Here is a 27,736-nt window from a genome sequence, read left to right on the forward strand (position 1 = left end):
GCACAATGTTCAACACAACAGGGCCCTGTTCCATCCTGGACATCGCAATAAACTTCCTCAGCAATGGTCCCAGTAGGTCCCACCATCATTTCTGGCACTGCACCTTTGTGGATGAGGTGCAGCTGAAAAGAGGTGGTTTAGCCCTGAAATACAGAGCACCAGGATCAGACCCTACATTACCCTTCAGCCAGGAGGATTTTGGCACACACATCCCATCAGGAAATATTTTTGGAACTGAATAGGCCATATCTATTGTGGCTGGGGAACGCCAGGAAAGCAGGAAGGCTGGGTTCAATCACTGGAGATTCCCTGGTCCCAGGGCAGGGCGCCCTCCTGCCCTGCAGATGTTTGAGGGCACAGTTCTGCAGAACAGAGCAATCTGGAGGTGCCACAGGGAGAAACAAGGCAAAAATAAAAGCTGAGGAGCTGCAGGAGGAACAGGAGAAGGATGCTGTGTGCAGGAGAAAGGAGGAAATGCAGTGTACTGGCTGAGAAATGAGGGGGTGAGAAGAGAATCCCCAAACAGCAATAGAAAACACAAATTCTCAGCTTTGTGACAGGAATATCTGCAATCATCCAACCTTCACCACCTGTTTAATCCCAGCAGTTCCCTTCAAACCAGCATGTCACACCGCCAGCAGCCAAGGAACCTCTGCAGCACCCCGGGCTCTTGGCTACACCTTATCAATAGAGCTGCATGCAGCCTCAGCTCTCCTCCTGACAGACACAACCTCTGCCGAAGCCAGACACTCTCTGACCCTCCAGCGGTAGCAGAATGAAGCAAAAATTGTTCCACCACTGAATTCTTTTTGGTCCACAAACGGTCTATTTATGATGCAGACTCCATTTGTGCACCTGTATGAACAGGGCACATGACAGAGCAGGCTCGATTTGTCATGGGCTCCTTGGTCTCCTGCTCTGGAAAACCAAAACAAAACCTGGAATTTCTCATTGGCCTGATTTGTGATGCATTCAGCCCTTACTGAATAGTCTGACTCTGGCTACAGTTGCCCTTCATTTTCCTCTACTTCCAGGCTTTCAAATCAAAATAATACTAATACTGCTAGTAGTAGTAGTAGTAGTAATAGTTATTATTATTATTATTATTATTATTATTATTATTATTATTATTTCACATATAACTCAAGACACCTGCACTGGTCAACTACCACTAAAGAAGTGCAATTATGTGTCCAATTGTTATTTTTATTATTGATAATAATTATAATTGTAAAGTGCACGTTTTTGCACAACAGTTGTTTGCAGCCTTGGTGAAAGCTGTTTATATTTGCATGTGTGTAATAATCAGACATCAAGTCTGCTCAAATGAAGTGATTTATCATAAGAAACCTGACTTTGTTACAAGCTTTCCTGTAGCGTATTAAATACTTCATACCACAAATGCAGCCACTGGGTACATGTCCTGTTAATCTCAATGGGACTGTGAAAACAAATCTCCTTTTTGTAACAATAGCAATATTTTAATTTTTTTCCCCTCCAGGTAAGACAGGACAGAAAATCTTTGTTGTGACAGGCTGAGAGTGCCTGTGAAACAAACACTCACAGATGTGCTCCTCTATTTTAGCACCAGAAAAGCTGTCCCTTGTTGGGCATCTTCCAGACAGTGCAACCCCAGGCAGCCAGGCTCACTCCCACTCCATCGAAGCTCTCTCTCTGGCCCCACACCTCTGGATTTTCTTCCTACATCCAGCTGGAAGAGCCACCAAAGAGCATCCCCCAGCCAACAGCACATTCCAGGCTGTTGACTCGCAGCATCCTTTGCCATTTTTAAATGTGCTCGAGTTTAGTGCTCACATTTCAGACCTCTTCTGCTCTGATCTGCTCTGTGCAGCTCTGGCTGCAATACCACCCCACAGGGATGTTTGGGAATGTCTCCTTTTTCATCCCACCTTCCCTAACCCAGCCTGCCTGAAGATGTGAGGGGAGCACGTAGAAGGCATTTCTCATTGTGCTGCCGTGCACCTGCGGCTGCCGGCCAAGGTCACGAGAGGAAACAACAAAGCCCTTCAAGAGAGCCTGTTCCTTTGTCATCTGAAAACGGGCAGGAAACGCTGCAATGTCTTAAGAAAGTTTTTCTAATGAGCTCTTAGCACAGCCTTGCCAAAGCCAAAGACAGATGATCATTGCAGGACCCTTCCAGCTGAAACAGTCTCTTCTACCCTACCCTGCCTTGAGGACAAAGAGCACCAATACCTGGCTATTTCAGACCAAAATCCACATCCTCACGTTCACAGGGATCCCTGTGCTCCAGAGCACAGGAATGGCCACAGAAGCTGGGTTTCAGGGAAAGGCAGGGCCAAGGTCTGGGTCAGAGCTGCTCTGGCTGCACCGCCCCATCCGCCTGAATTCATGTTCCATTGCTCTGCTCTAACCTCAGGAGCCCTTCAGAGAAGGCTCTGAGTTATTCTGCAGTATAAATAATATTAATTACCAGCCCTTTTATTTCATAGGTACTTGAAGCCCATTTAAAAATATTGCACTCAGTGTGCAAATAATACATAAAAGGTGGGGGGTTTTGAAAAGCAAGCATTTTAAAATTATGCTTTCTCTTCAAAACAGGTTATTAAAGTTAAATCAGCATAATTTTCTGCTGTATTAAACTGGGGACAAGTCAAAATGGCTGCAAGTCTGCTTGAAGTATTTCAGGAACATTTCTCTTTCCTATTGTTTATTGTAAATATATCTTTATAGAATAAGTTAATTTTGCTACATACTTTTTCAGGACCCGACAGGAAGACAGATACTAACAGAGTTGTTCATGCACAATCCTTGCAAACTAGCAAGATCAATCATTTTCCTTTTCTCTGAATTTCCAAAATTAATGTAAACCCTGAGAAGTCAAAGCAAGGATTTAACAGCATTAAATTTTCCATTGTGCCTTTAAATATACATATTCTCTCCTTTGAGATTCTTTCTGGATGTTAGGAACCAGATCTTACTCTTTTTAATCTCTGTAAAAAGTGCACGGGGATGGGCGCAGTGTAACCATTTGTACGGTCAAGATGAAATATCAGCAAAAGAAAACTGTCCAGGGCATATATATTTCAGTAGGAACCATTAATTCCTAAAACTTGGATTTTTTCATTATTCATTACCCATTTTTCATCCTGTGTTATTCCCTCAGTCTGCAGAGCTGCAGTGAGGTCCTCACAGCTGGGAAGTGTTGGCGTGTGGCTGGGGGGAGCAGCCCCACCCCTCAAACTGAGCAATTCACAGGTAAACACAAGATTAAAAATTATTTTTCCACAGCACGGCAAAGATCAGTCAGTTAAATCTGGCATTTTATTGACTAAACCCTCCAAGGTCTGTGACTGGTTTCCCTGACTATGTGCAGGGTACATTCTCATGCCAAATTTCCAAATATCAGTACCCAAACCCAAATACTCAGATTTACATCTGATTTGCACCGCCCCTGTGCTTGAAAACTAGGAAGTTATTTATGCAATTATAAACATCTATGCAATTATAAATATTTAAGAATCAAATGTTATTGTATCAGTTCTAGGGAAAACCTGAAACTTTTATATTCCACATTTCACTGCAACGGCCGAATTCAAACCAGCACAAATCAGAGCAGCCTTAGTGCAGAGGAGACATCAGAGCCTGCAGAGTTTAAATAAAGGCAAAGCCTGGCTGCTGTAGCCTGCACACAGATGGCTGCCTTTCAACGGGCTGGGGGGAGAAATCCATCCTGACTGCTTTCCAAGCCATTAGGAGTTCTCACACATCCACTCAGCAGCTAAAGAGGCACAATGCCCACTGCATCACAGGGACAATGCATGGGGGATGGCAGCGGTGCTCTCAAACCATCTGCACTTGCACAGGCTTGGCAGCAGGAGCAGGACTGGCAGCCTGGGCCTGGGCTGTAATAAAGGGAGTGTAATAAATGAGTAAAAGTCACTGAACCAATTTATAAGGCATTAGTGCCTTGGCTCTCACACTTCAGCCCCTCAGCAAGGGTTCATCCAGAGCAGCTCTCTCCACCCTGCTTTTGGCAAGTGCTCAGCTCCTCCAACAGCTTTGGAGAAGGCACATCACCTCCTTCCCTTGCCCCGTGGGCCTTTGAGCAACACAAAACCCATCTGGAACCCTGTGTGCTTGGGAGAAGGGTGGCAGCAACCTGGGAGTGGCATCCGTGTGATCTGTGCAGCGAGCCCGTGGAGCCTCACACAGGGTCTGTGTGGAGCTGGAGCACACATCCGGAGCTGCCCAGCCCAGCATGATCCCACACAGACCGCAGGGTGTCCCAGCCATTCCCAGCCAGGGGAGTACAGGGAACATATGGCAGAGAGAGCTGGGCGCAGAGGTGACATCAGCTGGGCTGGCACAGTGGGCCAGGCAGGGCCATGGCTGTGGCACAGGAGACACTGAGTGTGTGTGTGACTGTGTGTGAGTGTGTGTGACTGTGTAAGACTGTGTGTGTGTGACTGTGTGAGTGTGTATGTGACTGTGTGTGAGTGTGTGACTGTGTAAGACTGTGTGTGTGACTGTGTGTGCGACTGTGTGTGCGTGACTGTGTGTGACTGTGTGTGTGTGACTGTGTGAGTGTGTGTGAGTGACTGTGTGTGACTGTGTGTGACTGTGTAAGACTGTGTGTGTGTGACTGTGTGTGAGTGTGTGACTGTGTAAGACTGTGTGTGTGACTGTGTGTGCGACTGTGTGTGCGTGACTGTGTGTGACTGTGTGTGTGTGACTGTGTGAGTGTGTGTGAGTGACTGTGTGTGACTGTGTATGACTGTGTATGACTGTGTGTGTGAGTGTGTGTGTGAGTGACTGTGTGTGTGACTGTGTGTGTGTGACTGTATGTGTGAGTGTGTGTGAGTGTGTGTGTGAGTGTGAGTGTGTGTGACTGTGTATGACTGTGTATGACTGTGTGTGTGAGTGTGTGTGTGAGTGACTGTGTGTGTGACTCTGTGTGTGTGTGACTGTGTATGTGTGAGTGTGTGTGAGTGTGTGTGTGAGTGTGAGTGTGTGTGAGTGTGTGTGACTGTGTGTGTGTGACTGTGTGTGACTGAGTGACTGTGTGAGTGTGTGTGTGACTGTGTGTGAGTGTGTGTGACTCTGTGTGTGTGTGTGTGAGTGTGTGTGTGTGGAGGCTGGACATGAGCCAAGAGGGCCAATGGCACCTGGCCTGGATCAGGAATGGTGTGGCCAGCAGGAGCAGGGAGGTCATTCTCCCCCTGTACTCGGCATGGGTGAGGCTGCACCTTGGGTGCTGTGTCCAGTTCTGGCCCCTCAGTTTAGGAAGGACATTGAGACTCTTGAACACGTCCAGAGGAGGGTAAATGAGGCTGGTGAGGGGCAGCTGAGGGAGCTGGGGTTGTTTATCCTGGAGAAGAGGAGGCTCAGAGGAGACTCATCACTCCCTACAACACCCTGACAGGAGGGTGCCACCAGGGGGGTCGGACTCTTCTCCCAGGGAACAGAGACAGGACAAAAGGACACAGCCTCAAGCTGTGCCAGGGGAGGTTTAGGCTGGATATTAGGAAGAGTTCTACACAGAAAGGGTGATTGGGCCCAGGGAGGTGGTGGAGTCACCGTTCCTGGAGGTGGCTGGATGTGGCACCCAGTGCCATGGTCTGGGTCACAGGGTGGAGTTGTGTCACAGGCTGGACTCAATAATCTCAAAGGCTGATTCTGTGACTCTGTGACTCTGTGTCTGTGTGTATTTTTGTGTTGTTTGTGTGTTTCACAGCACAGCCAGAGAGCTCCAACCCCGTGTGGCCACACAGAGGAAGAGGGTGAGCTGTGACCAGGACACACCAACCTCAGTGCCTGACTTCACTTGGAACGCACACATGGACTTTGAATCACTGGGGCTCAGGCAGCTCAGTGTGAGGACACTAAAAGAAAATCCAGAGACTTCAAGGGGCATCAAGGAAAGCATTTGAGATATGGGTCATCATATCCTGTAAACACCGCTTCCCTTCAGGAACTGGTTTATTGGCACTCACTGGAACAAAGCCCCAGTGAGCCACATCCCTTCTCTGGCAGTTTACAAGTGCATCCAGCACAGTGGGAGGGACAGTGGGTGAGCAACAGCCCTGAAAGCAACTGCAACCAAGTGTGTGACCTGTGCCTGTTGTTGCACACTGCTCTTTTCACCCCAGTACTCTAAAATCTTCCTCTCAAGATAAAACTCCTTCTGCACTTGAATCCCAGCAGAGCAGAGATATTAGTGTGCTGCAGCTTTTGGGATGACAGCACTCCTCTGCCTGGGATGGTTATTTAGTATATAGGTTTCAGTTCAAACAATAATCTGACTTTTTATCTCACATGAAGCTCTCATAGAATAATGAGAGGCATAAAAATCAGGCTTCAGACTTTTTTGAAAGAAAAATCAACATTATTTGAACCAGTTAAAAATAATCTTCTGTTTTGGAGCCTTCTAGCAGACACTTAACTGCAGGACAATCAAAGAGCCAGCACTGCTGAGTGCAGGGACCTATGCCCCTGGTCGCCCCAGGACCGATGTCAGGAGCTTGCAGGCTGAGCCATTAACGGGCAGAATGCCATAGGAAAGCCAGAGCCAGGATGGGCAAACAGTTGTGTAAACAGTGCAGGAAGAAAAGGGAAGAGGCCATCAAACCCCAGGTTCTGTCTGATCCCTCACAGCCAGGACATGAGCACAGGGTTTGGAGCAGCCCCAGGTGAGGCTCCCAGAGGGAAACCTCATCAGCTCCTGCTGCCCCAGGAGCTCCACATCCTCTCCTGCATGCTCTGCTTCTGGGGTTATTTTAAATTAATGCCACAGACATAAAGAATATTTGCACTGCAGACTTAACCAAAAATTAAGATGGATGTTCTCCCTCCGATTTCAGATCTGGCATAGCAGAGAGAACCTCTGCTACATCAAAACATGAACCTCCCATTTCCACCACTGGTCAGAGGGGAAAGCTGGGCTGCTTCAACAACCAAACAACAGAGTTCATGAAGGAAAGGTGACAATTTTCATCCCTTTTGTTTAGGAACAGATTGCCTTGTTTGAGGTTTCTATTTTAAGGGGCATTACAATCAAAACAGATCTGTTCTACGGGTCAAAAAAAAAAAATCACTGAAATTAAGATTGTTTATCAAAGACATTTGTGGAAAACTTTTTATCAGCTGCACACCTCTAAACGAGACCTGCTCTTCCAACTGAAATCACATGTAGAGGTCAATGTGCAGAGTTAGCCTGCAGGCTTGTTGTTCCAAATCCCTGTGGATTGGGTCTTCAATGAACACATCAAAGGGTTTCATGATTCCTTTCTTCAGTTCAGTGGTGACGCAGTTCCATTTTATGGCTTCTGCTCAGGGTGTTACAAAATTTTAGCACAATATGAGTGCATTTTTTACCATTTATTCTTTCCTGGCATTTACAAACAGGACAACAAGATCATTTAAGATCATTCCCTGCTGAACATTTTAGGAAAAAAACCCTGTAGCCATTCATCTTGATGAAGCCAGAAGTCTCATTAAGGAGCATAAGACTAACCCTTCCATGAGAAATCTGCTGTAGTGAAATGAGTGTGGTACAGCCAGAACAGTGCTCTGGACAACATCTCAGCAGATGCTATCACACCTCCCCAGCAAACACCCAATTCCACCAGTTTTAACTAAAACTCCTCAGCAGTTTTGGGTTTTTTTTTTTTTTTAAATACACCTTAAATTAAAAACAAATCAGAGATACATTCCTTTGTTTAAGAAACCTGACAAGAGGAAGCTGAGTCAGAGTCGCTCCAGGATGCACACCTCAAGCTGTGACAGCAAGGAAACCAGTGACCAAGTGGAAATGACTAAGAGCACTGCACTGCCCTGATTAAAGGCCCAGAAATAACAACACAACATGCTGTAGAGATTGTGCTTTCCACATGGAGCAGGAATTGTTATTTTTTAACCTTCAACTAATGGTTCTTCCAGAGAGGCCACAGACAACCGTCAGACACAATTGCACATTTCAGATGGGAGGGATTTTACTCTGATTAGCTGAGCTGCTGAAAATTATATTTGGGGCTTATTTTCATAACTGAAGGAAAGCCTGTGCTCTTCCCTCCCATATTTCCTAACTGGTCACAGAAATCCTGATGCACTGCTGTGACTGCATTCCCAGCCTTGGCAGACCTGCACTTGCACAGCGCCTGTAAAGTGCTGGCTTTAGCAGGACAGACAACTAAGTCTGACTTTTATAAACTGTTACAAAAGCATTCTTGGGCTGTACTGACAAGGGTAAAACCCTTCCCTAGTGAGAGTCAGATAGCAGGATGAGAATTAAAAGATTATTAGTTGCAGCTGTGTCAATAGCTATCTTTGGTTTCAATGACTGTGCTTATCAAGAAGGGCTTATTTATCATATGGAATTTCACCATAACTCAAATTACTTGTGAAGAAAAGGAAAACTCTCCCTCAGTGAAAGGCATGGGGCTGCTTTATCCACTTTGCTGGGATTTGTGCTGGTTAGGAAAGCAATGAACTTGCTCCTACAACTATGTTTTTCATTAATTCTTTGAGGAGAACCTCCCAGAGCACTGATCAGACAAGGCAGTGAACAAGCACCACAGTGCAAACCTGCAGCCAGCTGTAACCACAAGTCAGCCTGCTCTGCTGGGTACACAGCAAGTAGAGAAACTGGAGCTCCTGATCACTGGACCAATCTCCTCAGCAAAAGACAAAATCTAATTCTGAAGAAAAGTGCTTCAATCTCACCTTTACTCAATTTCTTCTGTGCACTTACTGACACAGTAAGTGACACTAACCCCCTCGCAGGTGTCTGTGCACAGTGAGCACAGTCAGATTGAACAGATTTAATCTGGTGAGGGCTGTGTTTCTGCCCATTAGAACACATTATTCCTCTCAGCAGTGGCAAGATGACAGTTTTACTTCAGATTCCCAGGAATGTCAATTTCAAATTATGCAGAAGCACCTGTAAAGCAAAGTTGAGTTCTACCCCATCATTCAAGAGAGGGAAGACTATTTTAAATTTTACTAGCCTGGAAAATTGCTCAGACTCCAGTATTTCAATAACACAGGCTAAACTCAAAGTTTCACAGAAGGAGATGCTGATCTGAACCAGACATATCTGACCCAGGTGCCACAGAGTCCTGAGGCAGCAGCTAATGAACATCTGTGGAAAAAGAATTGGAAAGAAGCAAATGATCCAGTAAGGGTAGCAGAGCTGAACTGAAAAGGGCCTGATGTCATTTGGAGAAAGGGACAACAGGAAAACACTGTGAAATGCCAAATAAATAATTATCACTCTTTTTGCTCATGCCACCATCTCCACCCATGAATCACTCAGACAGTGGGTGCTATTTTATTCTAGTAAAATTTTACCTGTTCCCTTCAATTCCACAAGCTGGACTATTAAATAATATTTCATAACAAAATCACACAACTAAAAGGTAGTTATGTCTGCCAATGTTGTCTGATGGTGCAAAGGATTTTTCTCATTAGCACAACTTAGTGACAATCAATAATATTTTTGTAACATTACCCTCTGGCTTGCAAAAGGCATGAGCCACCAAGGAATTTTCCCAAAGTCTTATGATTTGGCCCCAGTGATAAAGTCTGAAAGCTTAAGATCTACAAGAAATGCTGCTTGTCAGCACCTTTAAAACATGGTGACATTCACTGCCTAGGAGGGACAGCAGGGCAAATGTCTGGGATCAACCAGAGGGCACAGGGCATTCTGAACCATCAGGAGTTCTGCTGCTGGTGGGAAGGGGCTGCAAGAATTGGTTCTTCTTTTCATAAAATCCCAATGGCCCTTTCCTCACAGCCAAAAAGGAAACCTCTCAGGAGAGATGAAATCTATAAAGCATAGTGGGAAGGTTTTAGATGATAAATCAGGTCTCTAAAATTTCAATGGAAGTATCTTCCTCTTAAATGTACAAAAGGTTTTCAATTTTCTATCGAGCTCTGAAGCAGAGCATGTGAAAAGGCCTTTAGAAACCTCACTTCTTCCTTTTGGGGGAAGATGAAGCAAATCAGATAGTAGGAAGGTAATTCAGCAGGCATTGAAACAGATGTGGACAGCCCCAGCCTGTGGCCTCAGGGCACACAGGGAGAGCCCTGGGATCTCCTCTTTTCCCTCTGAGCAGAGGGATGACTCCCTCCCCTCCTCCTTTCCTTGCAGCAGCTGAATATCACCCTCACTCCCAGCCCCACACGGAGACATCAGAGGCACAAAGGGCTGGAAATGCAGTTGAAGCCGCTTGCAAGGGTAAATCCTATCTGGGCTCCTTGTCTGCTGTGGGCACCAGATTATCAGGGAGTGCATCCTGACCAGAGAGCTGCACTTCCCTGGAAAACCCCTCTCAGCATCTCCCTGCTCCTCTCCCAGCAGTGACACAGCTTATTCAACAGCTTGTTTTCCTGCAAGGAAACTGGACTCTCTGAGCTCCTTACACAAGACTTTGAAAAATGTCTCTTTTTTTTCTTTTTTTTTTTTTTAATAATTAATGTAATAAATTCCTTCAGAAGCTATTCATCTTCACTGCTGTACGCCATGAAAATGTGAAACAATCTGACCAATCTCAGCCTTCTGGCAAGGCAGGAAATCACTGCCACCACCTGTGCTGGACTGCAATGACAAATAGGGGCAAGAGAGCACTTAACCATGGAAAAAAAACATTAAAAATTTGATTCAATAATTAAAATTATTAAAAACATACTTAAGATACTTTGAACATTTGCCAGCATTTATTATAAGTGGTTCCAAGGAGTGCGTTTTGAGTAAGCCCTGCACTTCTCAGTTTTCTCCATTTAGTGAAAAAATTCCTCTTTCATTTGTAGTGCACAAGGCCAAGAGCTACACCCTTGTGTTCAGTTTAACACTGAAGCTTCCCCTTCTGCGTGCCCTGAGTGGTCTCCAGACATGGAACTCACCATAATCAAGATGCTATGAACATTTTCTCCTTCTGAAAGGCCTACCTACACTGCCTTGCCCCTCAGGTCTTCACTTTACCTGAGAAAAATACTATGAAATTTCATCTTTACACCCAGCACTGACAGCTTAGCAGGAGCCCAGTCTCATTAACAGGGAGGCTCTACCTTTTTGCTTCCAAACACTTCCAAACTGCTTTGAAAATCCTGTTTGTGTAAAGCAGGCATAGCCTATGTTAATCAAGTGTCAGGCACCAAAAGTTCCTCTCAGATATTTGCTAGCTCCTAAAACTCTCTCTAAAACGATACCAAATAACAGACCAACTCTGGTGTTTCTCTCAGAGCCAGTTTCCTTTTATTCAGTTCCCTCATTAAAATCAGCAACAAATAAGTAGATAGAGCAATAATAAGGCAAACTTTATCTTGTTTCCTCCACTCCCTTTTCTCACTGTATTACTAAGACTTGGAACAATAACAGGATGCCGGGATGCAGGATGGGAAAAGGCTGACTCCCAGCTGGAAAACCTTGGAGACTGGAGAGCTGAACACTCCCAGTATTGCTTAACGAAAAGTGAAGTGGATTTTTCAGTTTGATCATTTTTTTGTACTCTGCTGAACATTTTGGGATACTGTTGGGTTCAGTTTGCCTGGTTTGGTACCGGACTGAAGCTGCGCCACCGCGGACTGGGGTAAGAGATAAGTGTTATTTTCTGTCCTTCAGCCATGAAGTTCAAAGAGATTTTTACCTCCACCCAAATTATTTTCTAATGTCTTAAATAATTTAAGAAATACCAGCAAATGAGCTATGGATTTATACATATCCACCTGATCCTTTTGGCCTTACACCGATGGCACCCACACCAAGTACAAAGAGCAGAGCTGTTTACAGCTGACACTGCAAGAGGAAAATCTCCAGCTTTGTTGGGCTATACCATAATATTCCCAGATTGTTTTTTAAAAAAGAGACATTTCACAGGTCTTCTGAGTATTGCTTTGTAATATTTAGATTGTGTTGCCGATGTTCATTCACAATGGAAAAGAGGTGGAGATTATGCTGCCATTGCACCAGTAAAGGCTTTAAGAAGGGATTTCACTCGTGGTGTGGGCAGGTGCAGCTCCAGGGCTGTTTGCAGTGAGCAGGGGTGTGCTGTACTGTGATTTGATGCAAATGTTTTATTGAAGTGGGGATGGATTTGGGGTATGTCTTTTAGTTGGGTGGTGTTCCTGTGCCCAGGGCCAAGAGGTGACAGCCACCGTGTGCACTGGCCAGCTCTGGCATATCTGTTTAACACTAAGAGGGGAGTTCATGCAAACTCAGGTCAGTGATTTGATCTCCTAATTCCCAAGTTTAAAGTGTCCCACCCTAACTCTGGAGTGCCAGGTTTTACAGACCCTGTTCTAAAAGACCAGCAATTCTTATTCCAGGGGTTTCTTGGTCCCAGTGGTTCAAAAGACCCATTTTTTTTCTGATGAGTTATTTTATGAGCAGTGGCTTGACACAAAAAGATGGTTGAAAAGGCTTTTATCTTGTCCTAGAGCCAGTGTAGCAGGTCCCTGAACTAACAAGCTCAGTGTACAGCTTGCAGAGACAAAGCATTCATGCATAAGAGATGAACTGATAGTAGTTTTTCTCTAAGAAATCTATTCTGCAATAGTGGGACTGTCAGCGTGCACAGCACCTCACTGTTCTGGCTGTCACAGTGTAATAAAGATAAAGGTAGGAAAGAAATGCAAGGAAAAAAAGATATGGAAGAAGATGAATTTCTGTGAGAAAATTTCTTCCATTCTTAGCTCCCAAAAATATTCCAAGTTGGCTGTTTCTGCAGCTAACAAAGGTATAGTTAATCAATGTGTCCCTGCCTCCTGTGAATATAAATCATTAGATCAGCATTTGTAAAAGCACACAGTATTATAGATGTTCATGCAGGAAAATATATTAGACAAAAGCAAGGATATGCCAATGATTTACAAAAGCTTCTCATCTTAGGTTATTTTGTGGCTGGTAACAACGACCCATATACCAGAAACAAATCACAGAAATGGTGACTTGAAATTTATCTCTGGTATCTCCAGGAGGTACTTTTTATCCTTAAATAAAGGGTGACCCATAGGAGGAAAGGACACGGGATGCATTCAGCATAGGAAAGCCTTAGAATAGTACAGGATACTAGAGAGAAGAATGTGAATTTACAAGCAATAAAACAAATTAATTTGAAAGCCAAGGATAAACTCAATTGAAAAAGCATTCCTGCTTTGCCCACAAAGCCACAAACCTGGGTTATTTTTCAAAGTGCTACAGCTGCACTGCAATCCAACAGGAAGCATTTCCCAACGCTTTTCTCTTTAACAGAAGACCGTAAAACTGTTCTTTAAACATTTTTAAAACAAATGTTAACACTGAAATTGTGTCCTGGAAGAAAAGCATGTCCCTGAGCAAGGTGCAGCTCGCAGAGTGTTGGCTGTGGGGCACAGAGGCAGCTGAGGCAGGGCAGAGTTAACAGCTCTGCTGCCAACTTTGCTTCACATCCTGCCTCTGCTGAGCGAAACTGCTCTGAAAACAGGATAGAGGTAAAAAATCATGGGGCATGGTTCACAGACTGCTCTGATTTACAGCACTTATGGAACAAAGGACTTCGCTGTCCATCCATAAATCAATTACTTCAATTAATAGTCCAAATTCAAAATAGAAAAACTTTTGTAAATTCTCTTTTCTTGTCTGGGCATGTGTCCACAGAACTACAGGCTTAAATCAGGCCAGAAAATACTTTATGTTTTCTAGAAGAGCAGAGGTTCACAGAATCAAGATAATGGATTATTTCTGGCAGCTGAGCTTTCTGTAAGGAATCTTCATTGTATTTCATCATAATTCTAGGATTTGCTCAGGTTCTACAAGTTTAATTCAGAGGCTCCAATGTTACTGCCAAGACGAAAATAAGAGGTTCCCTTTGTGAGAAATTTGTTGGTCATGCGATTACTTTGGTGTCTTTTTTTTTTTTTTTTTTTTTTTTTTTTTTTTTTTTTTTTTTTTAACAAATGGGTTTCCCTTGTTATCCTTGTGAATTTTACAAACTGAAAACCCCTCGAAGTTTAGCAGTGGTTTGAGTGGTTTCCCTTCCTCCCCCGAGCATGGCAGACAGGGATTATTTGTGCAGGCTGGAAATTTGCTAGGACAGAGGCTCACAATCACCAGAACAGTTCCCACACAGGCCTTGAAGAGCTGCAGGAGAGCAGATCCCAGCAAGCCAGAGTTGAGCACTCTTTTGATCCATAAGAGGTTTTTGATTCACCTGTGGGCTTCCCTTCAGGGCTCTGCTCCGCCAAGGGCCATGCAGGTGTGGCAAACACAGAAAACAAACGCTGGTGTCAGTGTCATGGCCAGGAGGCACCACTTGTGCTGCTGAGGAACTTCCAGGGATCCTGCTCCAGGGCTACCCCCAGCCCAGCACAGAGCTCCTGCAAACCCAGGGGTCCCACCAAGTAATGATGCGCAAAACGAAGGCATGGTTTAGAAATGGAGGCACAGCAGTTCAGGAAACTCCCCTGCTCAGCCATCCAGGAGGGGCTCAGGCAGTCCCACTCCCAGCCCAGGCTGTCCCTGCTGGGGCTGGAGCCCCTTTCCAGCTCCAGGACCCAAGAGGTCCCACTTGGCTCCCTACACAGACCATCTATCACACCAGGACTCCTTCCCAGCGCCAGCCCAGCTTTCCCATGGCAGAGTCTCAGACATGTCATTCCATAAAGCCATTTATTCCCAGTGCAGGAGCACAGAACAGCCTGAGCTGGTGCCTCCCAGGAGAGATCCCAACGAAGGAGCCCTTGGGCTTTTGTGCCCTCACAGTCCAAGAGTGCCAAAGTCTCGCTCTCCCTCCTGAGCCCTCGGCTCCTGCCACAGCTCCCTGTGCCCTTTGCTGTGCACAGAGCCCCTTTTCTGGGGCTCCAACCATTCCCAGGGTTCAACCTGAGCTGCCCCCAGAAACCTGCACAGAATGAACTCCTCATCACACCCCTCACCACTGCACCTCCTGAATTCTGCAGTGAGCCTGGCCTTGGAATATGAAAAATTAATAAAAATTGTGAAGAGCCTGTTTGCAGTTCTTCAGTGCAGGAATACAAATTACCCCTTTTCCTTTGATTTTCACACATCTGCATCTGAATTTCAGATCTGTCAATAAGAATGGAAATGGTTGTATTTTGAATGCAAGCTTGTGCTGAATATGTTAAGTAAGTTCTCTCATCTCCTGAAATGGAAGTTTTTTGTGCCATGGGTCTGATCTGTGCATTTGCTGCTATACACATTTCTTGGGCAGAAGTGAGATTTGGGGCCTAGCCCTATCAGGTGCTAATCAGGACATCCACAGGACCTGGAGCAGCTCAAGGCCTGGGATTTCCAGGGCTGGCAAAGACAGGAGAAGGGCACAAGGGCAACTTATCCCTCCACTGCACCGCCTACACTTCAGTTTTGGTGCTCTGAGAATACCTCTGTAAAGGTTTATAATCTGTAAACCAGAAAAAGTCAAGAGGTGAACAGACACTTAACACACTGTAACACTCTGGAAGACTTTTCTCCAGACAAGTATTTTTGTGTGAGACAGAGACCAAAACTCTTACAATAGATTAGCAGCTGCATTTGAAAGTTTTATCAAGTATTATCCACAGAAGTTCAGAACTTATAGTGAAAAATGGCTGATATTTTCGAGAAAGGCAAGCATGGTTACCTGGACAAAGTAGGGAAATTGCACAGGTACCTTCCCAAAGAGCAGCAGAGAGAAACGTGTTCTTCTTCCCCGGCATTGCTACCTGAAATGCAAGGACATACAGAGCACCATCATAGTTAGAGGTAGACAAAAATGCAAAAATCCTCATTTTCAAAACCCAAAGAGGTCATTTTTATATTGCCAGTTATCACCAAGACCCTTCTGTTCCTGTCCAATTTCCCCAGCATTTTCTGCCACATTTTGAGGTGACAGAGGTCTCTGTTTCTGTTACACATCCTGTTAAAAAGCCACACAGCAGTGGTGGCACATCTGGCTTTGTCCCCACTGAAGTCATCCATTTCTCTGCATCCTCATCTCTCCCAGACCCAGCAGCAGCACCTGGAGTGGTGCCCCTGACACCTGGCAGAGCTCACCAGGCACAAGGTGGGTTAATGGGGCCCCTGGCCTCATTGTGCATGACAGTGGGAAGGGAAATTCCACTTCCACCTTGTGTCTGGAGGATATACTCAAATTCCTTCTCCTGCCTTTGTCCACATCTCTAACTATGCTCTGGTAGCACCAGTCTTCCTTTTCCCCTTCCTTTAAGGATGCTATCTGCTGTGAATCTGTGCTCTGGGAATCCTCAAGGAGCACAGAGTCTGCCTTACAGCATTTGGCTGGAGGAGACCAAGGGCCTGGTGGTGCTGTCCTGCAAATGATAGGAAATCCTGCCATTGATGGGAATGGTTCCTGTGATGTGCTCAGCTCCATCAGCAGAACCCCCACTGGCACAGAGCTTCAGCTTGGCTTCCCCATTCTGTTTGTGGGATAGTCCCTCCCTCTACCTCCAGCCCTAGACCTGAATTCAGAGGAGATTTGAATGATCTTTCTGGCTTTTACTGTCATTATCTTTCAGATATAAATGTTCTGTATGCAAGAGAATCAGTTAACTCATGACTTGATGATCTTTAAGGTCTTTTCCAAGTCTAACAATTCTGTGATTCTATGTTAAGATTCTGCCAAGCAATCAGTGTTAATAATAATGTATCAGTTTTCCACACCTCCTCTAGGAACCGAAAGCTACAATGGATTAGTGCATATAGGCTGTTTGCTCAGTGCTGTTAATTTAGGGGTTTAGGCTCTCATTAAAGCATAAACAATGATTGCACATTTTAGTATCCTTCAGATGGTCAGCGCACTCCACTCCAGACACTTACCCAGCACACAAATTAAGAAGTGAGGGCAGAAAGCAGAGGGCAGGAGAGCTGGAATGCCTTTTGCAGTGGCTTCATTTTACGAAGATAAAAATGTGAACTTGAGACAGGGGCAGAACTATGACAGAGTTCCATCCTCTGCAGCAGCTTTTACAAACACCTTTGCTTTGTACCCTGGACTTGCCAGCAGCAGCTTTGGTAAAAGTTTAGGATAAGAATTCTTACTGAATTGCTGAGCTGCACTTGGATATGACTTCAGTCCTAAACAGGAATAAAGGGACACATTTCTCTGTGGAATATATTTTCTCATTTTCCTGCTGTGAAGTGATTAGTTGCATCACCTGCCAAACATGCACTGACCTGCAGCTTCTTCAGATGGAGGGAAAGGGTTTATTCACCAGAAGGGAGTTTGCAGTGGCTGTGATTAAAATGTGAGCTGTGGCAGAAATAAATGTTCCACTCACACGGCCTCTGAAGAGAAAAATGTTCCATCTCGTCTTAGGAAATACCTTTGTTAAATCACAACCACTCCCACCTAGAAACAAATCCACACAGAAGAGAGTCACACAACTTACAACAGCTTTCCTCATCTTTTCAAGATTCCCTGTGTCTGAGGCCTGTGTTTTCAGGCTCTCCAGCTTTCCTTTATCAGCACATTAAAGTGGAAATTTGCTCCCCCAGTTTTATTTTGATTTAAAGATGGAATTTTCCTGACAAGAGTTAAGCTGTAACTAAAACGATTGAAAGACTCATTGTAAATTCACAAGAATAGTAATAATATCATTTGCATCATCTCACAACACAGGGAGATAACACAATGGAAGTGTTCCAGGAAAGGACTGTAACTATAGGGATGGACATAAAAGGTCTTAAAGTTAATTAAGCTTGGTCTAAAAGTCTGGTTGGACAAGGGCAGGAAATAGGGAAGAATGAACTGACATTTGAATGAGACATTCTAAAAAGGGAGGAAAAAATAGAGAACACTGAACAAAATCTATCCAGACACACCCTGTTTCTTTAGCCTCTTGCCCAGGCAGAAAACAAGAGACTTATGCATATGTGCATGCTTTCTTTATCTGCCACAACATTAATTTTCAGAGGAAATACTTATGCATTCAGTTACCACAGAGAATACCCTGGACAAAGGAATGAGCACACACAGCCAGCTAAGCAGGGTTTCTCTGCTGCACATTACTGTTGGCGCAGTAAATACCAATTACGGTGACCTGGGCACGATGCTTGTGTTCCACACAGATAGTTTTACTCCTGAGCTTTTGTTAAAGAAAAACATGGAGAAAAAATCTTATCTGCTGTAAACTCAGCTACATTGTACTTTTTAAAAAATCATCTTTATTGCAAGTGGTTCCTCAAAGGAGAGGGACTTTTCCTTAATGAGGGGGGCTCAGCTGGAGCTCTGTGCTAGGAGGCCTCTCTGATATTAAGGATTTATGTGGAAGAAAAGGGGAAGTGGAGAAAGGTCTTCAATACCTTATTCTTATATGTACCTTATATTCTTTCAGCCTGACCAAACTCTGAAACACCCAGTAGCAGCTTCAGCCAAGCTCTGCAATGCTGAACTAACCAGGGGAAGCACCAAAACACACACAGTCTGAAAGGTGCACACAATTTATTGTAGGGAGCAAAGCTTCTGGTCAGAGAGGCTGGAGAAATCTTCTTAAGATTGCAAGAAATCAACCTTCAAGATGCCCAAACTATTTCACTTCTGCATTGGAATGAGCAAATAATATTTGGAGGATTCTCTTGTCCTCTTGCTCCCCAAAACTCAAAGAGCATCAGAGTTGGGGGGGTGCTGGGAATGAGGAGGGCTCAGTGAGACTCCTGCACTTCTCTCTGTCCCACTGAGCCATCTCAGTTTGGGATAAACAAAAGGAAATTGGCTCAGAGGTAGCAAGAAAGCAAGCTGGATCTACAGCCAGGTAAATATGTCACTGAGACTGAGAGAGAGCCCCTTCCCAGGGGGAGTACACCAGATCATCCTTAAAATTTGCTTTTTGGATACAAGGAAGGGAATAAATTCTTTGTCTGCAACATCGGCACTTCATCACTATTTTCAGCATTTGTCTTTATCAATAATTAATCCAGATGGGAGGTATCTTCCTCTTTATCTTGGGCAAGGAATTCAGAGGGGGAAATGTCTGCAGTTCCAAACTATGCATGCAGGGTTATCCCGCCCATCTTATCAGCTCACTTCAGAGCAGAAGGGCTGCGTTTAACCCAGAGTTAACCCCCAGAATGGCTCTGGCTTCAACAGTATTTGGCAACTGTCACCACAAGACATGTGGCCAAGAGCAAATTTTCTGTCATTTGATTGTTTGTTTCACCCCTGCAACATCTGCAAAGTAAATAAATCATACCAGTCATAGGTGTTGTGGGATTTCTGATCTTAGTAAATGGAATGCTCTAAACCAGAGAGCACAGAATCTGTGTGACAGTGATGATCAGGTGAGAATATTCTGTACCAAACCCCAAACTCTGTGCGTGGGTTTGAACACATCCTCTAAACTCCAGAACACCCCTGCTCCTCACTCAGCCCTCACAAACCTGCTCCCAGGGACCAGAGGCTGTAAAGAGCTACACCAGAGTTGTTTGTGGCCTTAAACTCCCTGGGATCCATGCTGTCATCAACTAAGGGTAAGCCAAAATTTTCTGCTTAAGATATTATTATTTGCTATGAAACAAAATCAGAAAATGGCTTTATACTTTAATCACAAATGAGCTTCAAAATATTTCAGCAGCTGTGTTTATACTGGGCACTGTGCTTAAGCACATTTTATCCCCCGTTATATTTTGGACTGACATATTTGTACATGAAGTAAAAGTTTTTATGCATGGAAAGACTGGTCAATACCACTAATTTAAAGGACTCTAATCCATTTGGGGAATATTTCAGGGAAAGTAAGGCATTCTGTGACTGTAGGAGAAAGGCCAGAGAGCCCTCAAGCAGCACCAGACCATTTCAGTGCTTCATGCTTTGTATCTGTCCCATTTCAAACTGGCTCTCATCAGGTCTCAAGTGTCTCTGCAGCTTCTGTGGTGACAGCTGACATTATCATGAAAAATGAGCAAAGCCAGGCATCCTCCTGCACCTGGCACGAGACACGGTCTGCATGCTGAGAGTGGGAAATGAGGATTGTTCAAGCTCACCTCAGACTGAGTGTGGCTCTGACAGACTTTCACCTGAGTTTCTCTTCTGGGCAGAAGGTCAGCAGATTTACCAAGACTAGGGATTTTTTGCTGGACACACCAGGATAGTTACAGAAAAACAGTCAGCACTTTAACAAATAATTAGCTGCATCACCAATCCAATGAGAAGAAAGTCTGTATTCTCACTGCTCATATTAATGACTTCAAAGCATAATTTTACCTCCATCACATCTGTCATCCACAGCAAACAATCCTCAGTTTGAGTGCACTGTCGTTTCAGCAACAGTAATCCAATAATTAATTTAGCTAGCCCAAAAATAGTCCTTCCATGAACAGTCCAGTAACTGCAACATTAACATATATTTAATTTGCTTCTCAATTACCAGATTTACAAGCAAGAAACTCAGATAAAAAACCAAAGCAGATTACTACAGATTGTCAGGGAAATTATTTGATTAAAAATTAGAATAGGAATCAGAGTTTGTGCACATGACCTGGAGGAACAGCCCCTCTGGGGGTGCTCATTTTCCTGGGTGAGATTTTTGACATGACACAGAAAAATAAGTCCTAGATTTTTCTCAACCTTTGTGGAAGTTGCACACTTTTGTACAGATTATCCAGGTCTTGCCTCCCCCGTTTTCTTCCCAGTTCTGTATCTGAGCTAACAGAAAGTCTTGGAGCAGCACAGTTTGGCTGCCGGCTTTCCACCCAAGCAATAAATATTTAATGTATACCAAACAAGTATTTACAGTCTTTTGTAGCCAAATTTCTTGATTTCCAAAAAATAAGGGAAATCTGTCCTACTTGAGGACTCCATTCACCCATAAGATGAAGTTGTATTTTGCATCATCCAAGAGAAACTTTTGGGTGAGTTGAACGGGCAGGGAAGAACAAACATTAATAAATTTCCCCCAGACCTACCAGAAACTTGAAGCTACAATCACAAAGTGATTTCAGATTAGAATTCTCCTTTTCCCTGGAAAGAAAATATGAGGAGCCAAAATCAGAAGTGCTGAATTATGTCCTCATCTGTGTTTATACACTGCTGCAGCAGCAACACCAAGAATTGAGCAGCACCAAATGCAGCACAGATGCTCTCCCCAACACCATTTTTAAAGAAGCAAGTTTGCTAAAGATGTTGCTGAAGTATCTGTTCACTCAAAGATACTATCCCAAGTAGAAAATGCCATTTTCCAGTCGGTTTTCAGACACTCATTTGCACTCCAGATTGTTTAGTCATCACAGTGGCCATTTACTTAAAGGTACCATCGTTGCATACAAAATGGCGTTTTAGAACCAGTCCCAGGCAGGCATTTGCACTCCAGACTATTTAGTCATCAGTGGAAATCACTTCTCACATGCATAAAATCAACAAGGTCAATCAAAAATCCAACCCCCGATAGTCAGGCACGAGGCTGTTGAAATCAGCTCAATAAGGAAAGGAACAAGCAGCAGAGTGTTCTCAGGAAAGGCCTAATTTGATCCTTGTGCCTCGCTGGGGACATGTGACACTCACAGAGAAACACTGAGTTCTGCCCCGCCACAAGTTACATCCGAAAATGCAAATAAAAAAAATTATTCCTCTGAGCCAAAAGTGCAGGATTTCCTTAGCCAGCTGTTTTCAGTGTCACTAAGGTTTGAGGACCTCTTCGGTTCCTGTTGTCACCGGGTGCCCTCAGCTCCTGTCCCACAGGAGCCCCGGCAGTGCAGCAGGACCAGGGAGGGGAGCAGAGGTAACAACACAGCTGGGGACACCCTGGGGACACCCTGGGGACACCCTGGGGACACCTCCTGCTGCTCCCCGGGGCTGGCAGATGGGCACAGCTGTGGGGATCTGTTCTGAGGGGACAGCCACCCTGGGTGTGGGGAACAGATCTGAGGGGACAGCCACCCTGGGTGTGGGGATCTGTTCTGAGGGGACAGCCACCCCTGTGTGTGGGGATCCATTCTGAGGGGACAGCCACCCTGGGTGTGGGGATCCATTCTGAGGGGACAGCCACCCTGGGTGTGGGGATCTGTTCTGAGGGGACAGCCACCCCGGGTGTGGGGATCTGTTCTGAGGGGACAGCCACCCCTGTGTGTGGGGATCCGTTCTGAGGGGACAGCCACCCTGGGTGTGGGGATCTGTTCTGAGGGGACAGCCACCCCGGGTGTGGGGATCTGTTCTGAGGGGACAGCCACCCCGGGTGTGGGGATCTGTTCTGAGGGGACAGCCACCCCTGTGTGTGGGGATCCGTTCTGAGGGGACAGCCACCCTGGGTGTGGGGAACAGATCTGAGGGGACAGCCACCCTGTGTGTGGGGATCTGTTCTGAGGGGACAGCCACCCTGGGTGTGGGGATCCATTCTGAGGGGACAGCCACCCCGGGTGTGGGGATCTGTTCTGAGGGGACAGCCACCCTGGGTGTGGGGATCTGTTCTGAGGGGACAGCCACCCCGGGTGTGGGGATCTGTTCTGAGGGGACAGCCACCCCTGTGTGTGGGGATCTGTTCTGAGGGGACAGCCACCCTGGGTGTGGGGATCTGTTCTGAGGGGACAGCCACCCCTGGGTGTGGGGATCTGTTCTGAGGGGACAGCCACCCCTGTGTGTGGGGATTGTTCTGAGGGGACAGCCACCCCTAGAGACACTTCCTGCTGCTCCCCGGAGGCTGGCTCAGCCATGGGCACCAGTTCTGAGCTGAGGGAACAGGGACAGCCACTCCTGCCCCTGGTCCCTGCCAGGACACCACTGTCACCGAGACACACAAAGAAATCACACGCAGACAAGAGATTTTCGCAGAGGTTCCTCTGATCCAGCTCCCAGCTGAAAGAGCGGAGAGAAGAGACCCCTTTGTTTATTCTTTTACTTTTTACACATTTGTGGGTCTAGCAGAAGATTGGCTTTTTGGGGTTTCCACCCCTCAGCCTCAGTGGCCAGACGAATTGTCAGTTACAATTGTTTTCAGGTTAGAAATATGCAAACAAAGGACAGAGAATGAAAAACAAAGGATTTATTATGAAAAACAAAGTTTATATTACTTCTGTGGGAAAGGTAGAAAAACCGCTCTAATATTGTACAGTAACTAAAAGATCTGACTCCATTTATGAAAATCAAAAGGCTAATAAAGAAACTCAGAAAAACCAGGGTAACACACCACAAACACGTCTCAGTCCCCTGTGCTGCCAGTGCCCCCTTTGGAAGGGTTATCGCTTTTATCTGCTGGCAGGGCTCGTCAGAGAAACGAGGAGCTTCGTCAGCCCGGGCTTGCACAGCCCTTTATGGCCCCTGAAAGGCAGCATTAAGTATTCCTAAGGCTATTTCCTTTTAATAATGTTCTGCCTGCTCACCAAAACTAAAGCAGAGTGAAGGAAAAACATCATTTATCCTCCTCCCGTGTTTGGTGTGTTAACTTTCTGTTCCTTCGGGCTTGCTGAATTCACACATTTGCTTTTGGTCTTACCCATTCTATGGATGAGAAAATAATGTTAAATGGATTCTGTAAGGCCAGGCTGTTTAGAGTCTTTCTGCTCCCTGAGACCAAGTCAGGTTCTGCTCTCTGTATCTGCCATGGTTTTATTGAGCACAGCAATTTTGGAGCTGTTTAGATAGTCTATCCAAGTATATTTTTTCTATCTGAAAAATAATTTTTCGGTGCTGTCTACTCCAAGAAAGACTAATTTTTTTTGTATGGGGTTTTTCATTTTCATTTACATCATTCCGGTTCCAGTAAGAGAAAATAGTCTTTGATTTCCCACCTTTCTCACAATCAGTTGCGCAAATTATAACACAAACATGACCCTTTTAAAATGTGTTGGTTTTCTTGTGTGTGACAGCCACTTTTAGCAAATTTCTCTCTCAGGATGTTCATTATCACCACTCTACCACTATTTGTGTTTTTTGGATGCTGAAAAATTCTCAAAGATATGCATAAGGTTTTAGTACGACTGACCAAGAAAATACATCATTTCAGAGGCAACTTCCCTCATTTCCTAAAATCTATGTACAGAAGCCTGGTTTAACTTTTGTTTAATATACAAGCATAGAACAAATTTATTTGCCAACTAAATTAACCTTGCATAAGCATTAACACACACTTCTAGAGTTAGAAGTAAACTAGGTGAAAACTAGGGGGGGGGAAAAAAAAAAAAAGAAATGCACCAGAAAACCACAAATGTTCATAAGAGTATTTCATCCAATGTGGTTTCATTACATGGAGACTGTATTTATATCAGCTGTTCATCAATTTTACAGTTGATTACTTGCCAAAGCAACCTGTAAAATGCAAACTTTTAATTACTACATTATTGTCTGTATCTCCACCCGACATTTTTTAATAATTACTCCCAAGCTGGAAGAAGAAACTGCACTATATGAGTCATGTGTCAAATAAATCACTTTGAATACCAGAATTTCTCAGTTAACTGTCTGTAGTACCCTGCATACCAAGAGTTATTTGCTAAAATAATTCAACACATAGAATGAATAATATGTGTGGGAGAGCCCATCATTTGCTGGAAGAAAATTTATGAGCAAAGCAAGAAACTCAGCTGCTTGAATAAACCATTCCCTGCTAACTTTCAGGAACATTTATGGTCCCTGATTAGACGAAAATAAGCTGGAACTGTTCGTCTCATCAGCCAGGGACAGAGGGATAACTGGGGGCTGTGAGAGGGCAGAGCAGGGCAGGGACTCTGGCATCACCCAGGAGATCCTCCTGCATTCCCAATGTGCTGCAAGCTGGGGATCCTTGCTTGAAGGGATGCACCTGATTCCCTGCCCTCAGTCCTGGCTGTGCAGCAGACACAGGAAGAAAGGAAAAGCTGATCCCTACATGAAAAAAGGAAAAGCTGATCCCTACCTGTTAATGATCCCCTGTTATCCCTCAGAAACCCTCTTGCTTCTGACTCCACGGGAATGCATTCTCCTGCTCAGGCATGGGAATGTTCCCTTCTGCTGCTGCCTCTAGCACTTCGGGTGAGAGCTGTTGAGAGGGAAAACTGGCATGGCCAGAAAAGAGAGCATTTGGTACAGCTTGTCCAGAGCTGACAGCCAGGGAAAGTGGCCTTCCCACCAGGAGAGAGCCCTGCTCTGTGTGTGCTGCCAGGGAAGGGCATTCCTGAGCATGGTGGGGAGTTCAATGACAGACTCAAGAGCTGAGGCTGCCCCAGGGAAAGGGTGCATGGTGCCGTGGGGAAAGCATGCTCAGGATCAGCCTGGCCTACGGGGCAAGGCACCTCCCGTGGCCCTGGAGAAGAGCCAGCAAAGAGCTCCAGTGTGCACTGTCATTTTCCCAAAATGAGCAGCTCAAAAGATGCCAAAGGTGAAGCAGAATTCAGTTTTTGCAAGAGGCTCTCCCGCCTCAGTCTGTGTTTGAGCTGCAGTGCCAGAGGGCAGCCAAGGACCTCCAAATTACTGCCAAAAGAACCGCTCACTTCCCAGGGAGATTGGACAAATATTAACAAGGAATCCATTAATCAGGACTTAAAGGAACCGAAGCCTCCTTAAAATCTACAAACACAAAGATGGACATGCTGAATGAAAGGGGTAGCTAAAGTTTCAGCTGAAATGCCCATGCATGTAAATGGATTCAGCCAGCACTTTCTGCTCTAAAACCACCAAGCATCAGCTCAGCACAGGAGCAGGAGAAAGAGGCTCTTTAAACACTTCAGTCTGCTCTTTGGCAAAACCACAACCTGTGCTGGTTGGCATTGTCCAATGGCTTCCTTTGGTTATCATGTTTTGTAGTTTTATGGATAAAAGTCAGACTATTATGCAATCACAACAGAATCATATCACTGCCTTCCAGTTTCCAGTTGTAAAATGTTCGTCTACACAAAGTATAGAAATGCAGCTAAATCATACTCATTTTTCTAAAAATATTTGAAGTCAAGCAACGTGCATAGAATAGAAAAAACTAGCCAAATCAAAAAGCTTTGTTTGGATCCAGAAAACTGTATCAAACACAGCTTATCTATCAAAAAGCAACTTCAAAGGCACCTTATTCGGTCACTTCCTACACAGCCACAAAGGAGGAACTTTCCTCAGTTTATGTACAACAAATGTGGGAGAGAGAAAAGTACAGCAAAGCAACACTTCATGGTAAATAAAATCTTTTTTACTTACATTGATGCTGCACCATGGGATAACATTGATTGCCTGGTTACCAAAGAGTAATTTTGGAAATGTCTCAGCACCTTCCAGACAAAAATATTAATTTAATCTCACATCTAGAAACCTGTGTGATGTCAACTTCTCATCACAATTAGGTTTATTTTTGATGTGCATGCTGACAGCTCCTAAAAGCTAATAGAAAGTCATTTTTGTGCAATTTAAAGCCTGATTACTTGAGTGTTAAAGTTCTCTGACAGTCCTTTATATCACGAATGGGAAATTCAGTAAGAAAATTAATCAGCTTTGATAACATTAAAACAAATCCTCTGATATGAAAGGCCTAAAGTTTACTAGTATTAACACAGGGTGGAAAACTATGGTTTCACCTGAAAATCATTTCACAAATTATCATTTTGCAGAGTTTAAAGTCTAGGAACAGGGGATAAAGGAACTTTATGTGAGTCTCCAAAAGCTTCAGACCACAAGGAGTTGAATCAACAGATGAGCTCTTAAAAAAAGATAATTTGCTGTATTGTACTTGAAATTGATTGAAAATTTCACACAAATATTTTTCCACAAAAAAAAAAAACCAAAACCAAAAAAAAACCCAGAACCAAACCAAACCAAACAAAAAAAAAAAAAAAAAACAAAAAACACCCCAAAAAACAAAAACGCACACACACACACACACACACACCCACAAAAAAAAAAAAAAAAAAAAAAAAAAAAAAAAAAAAAAAGAGCAGATTTTTTTCTAAATAAATATTCTCCATAGAAAGATAATGACTATAGCATATTTTGTGTCAGGGCATGTCAAAACACTGCATTTGGGTTTGTCAAGCCTGAACATTTCACTTCAAGTGGAGTTAACTCAAGCTCAGCTATGGTGCCAGGCTGCCCTGGCCCTGAGCACAATGGGGACCTCGGCTCTCACTGCTGCTCAGGGCAATGACAGTCACTCTTATACCAGCTTTCAAAACTCACTTTTTATTTAATTGAAATACTTCGTGTTGGTGCTTACAGTTTTCATCCAGCTAAAACTATTTCACTGAAGGAAGAAGCCTTCAAATTTTGATGCTGAGGCAAATGAAAAGAAACAAAGTGATGAAACCGCCCTATAGAAGGAGTGTCCATTTGCACTTCTACGTGTGCTCCCTCTGCCGAATCTGATTCTGCTGTTATTCATACTTTTGGATTTCTATATTACTTTCTAGGCTACAGAAGAAGATGAGCCGCCTTATTCTACTTTTCTCGTTGTTCTTGGCTCCAGTGTTTGCTGATGGAGAAAGTCAGAAATCAACCCAAAACCTTTGTTCAAATTATGTCAGCCACAACCGCCAGAAGAGAGACTGGATCTGGAACCAAATGCACATCAAAGAAGAGATTGATACACCTTTGCCACACCATGTTGGCAAGGTAAGCAGCAACAATTCTTGAAAAGCAGAATTTGTTTGCAGTCTAAGCAGGAGAAATGAAAAGGAAATAGAAATGGGACTTGATACCCTATTGATACCTATTAACATGTTAAAAATCTTCAAAATGTGGGCAAAGAGTAAATAAAGAACAGTGCCAAAGGAATTTTAATTCCTTTGAAGAATACAAGTCAATGTAAGGGAATAGCAGGTCTGGAGACAGCCGACGCAGGAACAGCCACATTACCTGCAGGTGCATGGTCAGGAAGGAAGTCTGCT

At 44.4% G+C, this 27,736-nt stretch overlaps 1 protein-coding gene and 1 long non-coding RNA gene across 6 annotated transcripts in view; one reads left to right on the top strand and one right to left on the bottom strand.

Moving 5' to 3' along the window:
• LOC120757584 (uncharacterized) overlaps window positions 1–24,908 on the bottom strand; it is a 79,610-nt gene extending 54,702 nt beyond the window's left edge. For 2 of the 3 annotated variants that reach the window (XR_005702590.1, XR_005702587.1), the window contains exons 1-4: window positions 24,793–24,903; window positions 20,876–20,930; window positions 17,150–17,324; window positions 15,597–15,678 (exon numbers count right to left, since the gene is read on the bottom strand). This is a non-coding gene — a long non-coding RNA (uncharacterized LOC120757584). Of the gene's footprint in view, window positions 1–15,596; window positions 15,679–17,149; window positions 17,325–20,875; window positions 20,931–24,792 lie in introns of all 3 variants that reach the window. The other variant, XR_005702589.1, reaches the window with a different exon arrangement.
• The window catches only part of CDH5 (cadherin 5), a 28,983-nt gene continuing 12,662 nt past the window's right edge, over window positions 11,416–27,736 (top strand). Inside the window, exons 1-2 of one of the 3 annotated variants that reach the window (XM_040075019.2) lie at window positions 11,416–11,570; window positions 27,260–27,461. In XM_040075019.2, the coding sequence (XP_039930953.1) occupies window positions 27,273–27,461 (189 nt within the window). In that variant the 5' untranslated portion in view covers window positions 11,416–11,570; window positions 27,260–27,272. Of the gene's footprint in view, window positions 11,571–19,423; window positions 19,442–21,613; window positions 21,688–27,259; window positions 27,462–27,736 lie in introns of those variants that run through there. The other 2 variants (XM_040075018.2, XM_040075017.2) reach the window with 2 other exon arrangements.

Source organism: Hirundo rustica, chromosome 11 (genome assembly GCF_015227805.2).
Source record: "Hirundo rustica isolate bHirRus1 chromosome 11, bHirRus1.pri.v3, whole genome shotgun sequence".
Classification (NCBI taxonomy): domain Eukaryota; kingdom Metazoa; phylum Chordata; class Aves; order Passeriformes; family Hirundinidae; genus Hirundo; species Hirundo rustica.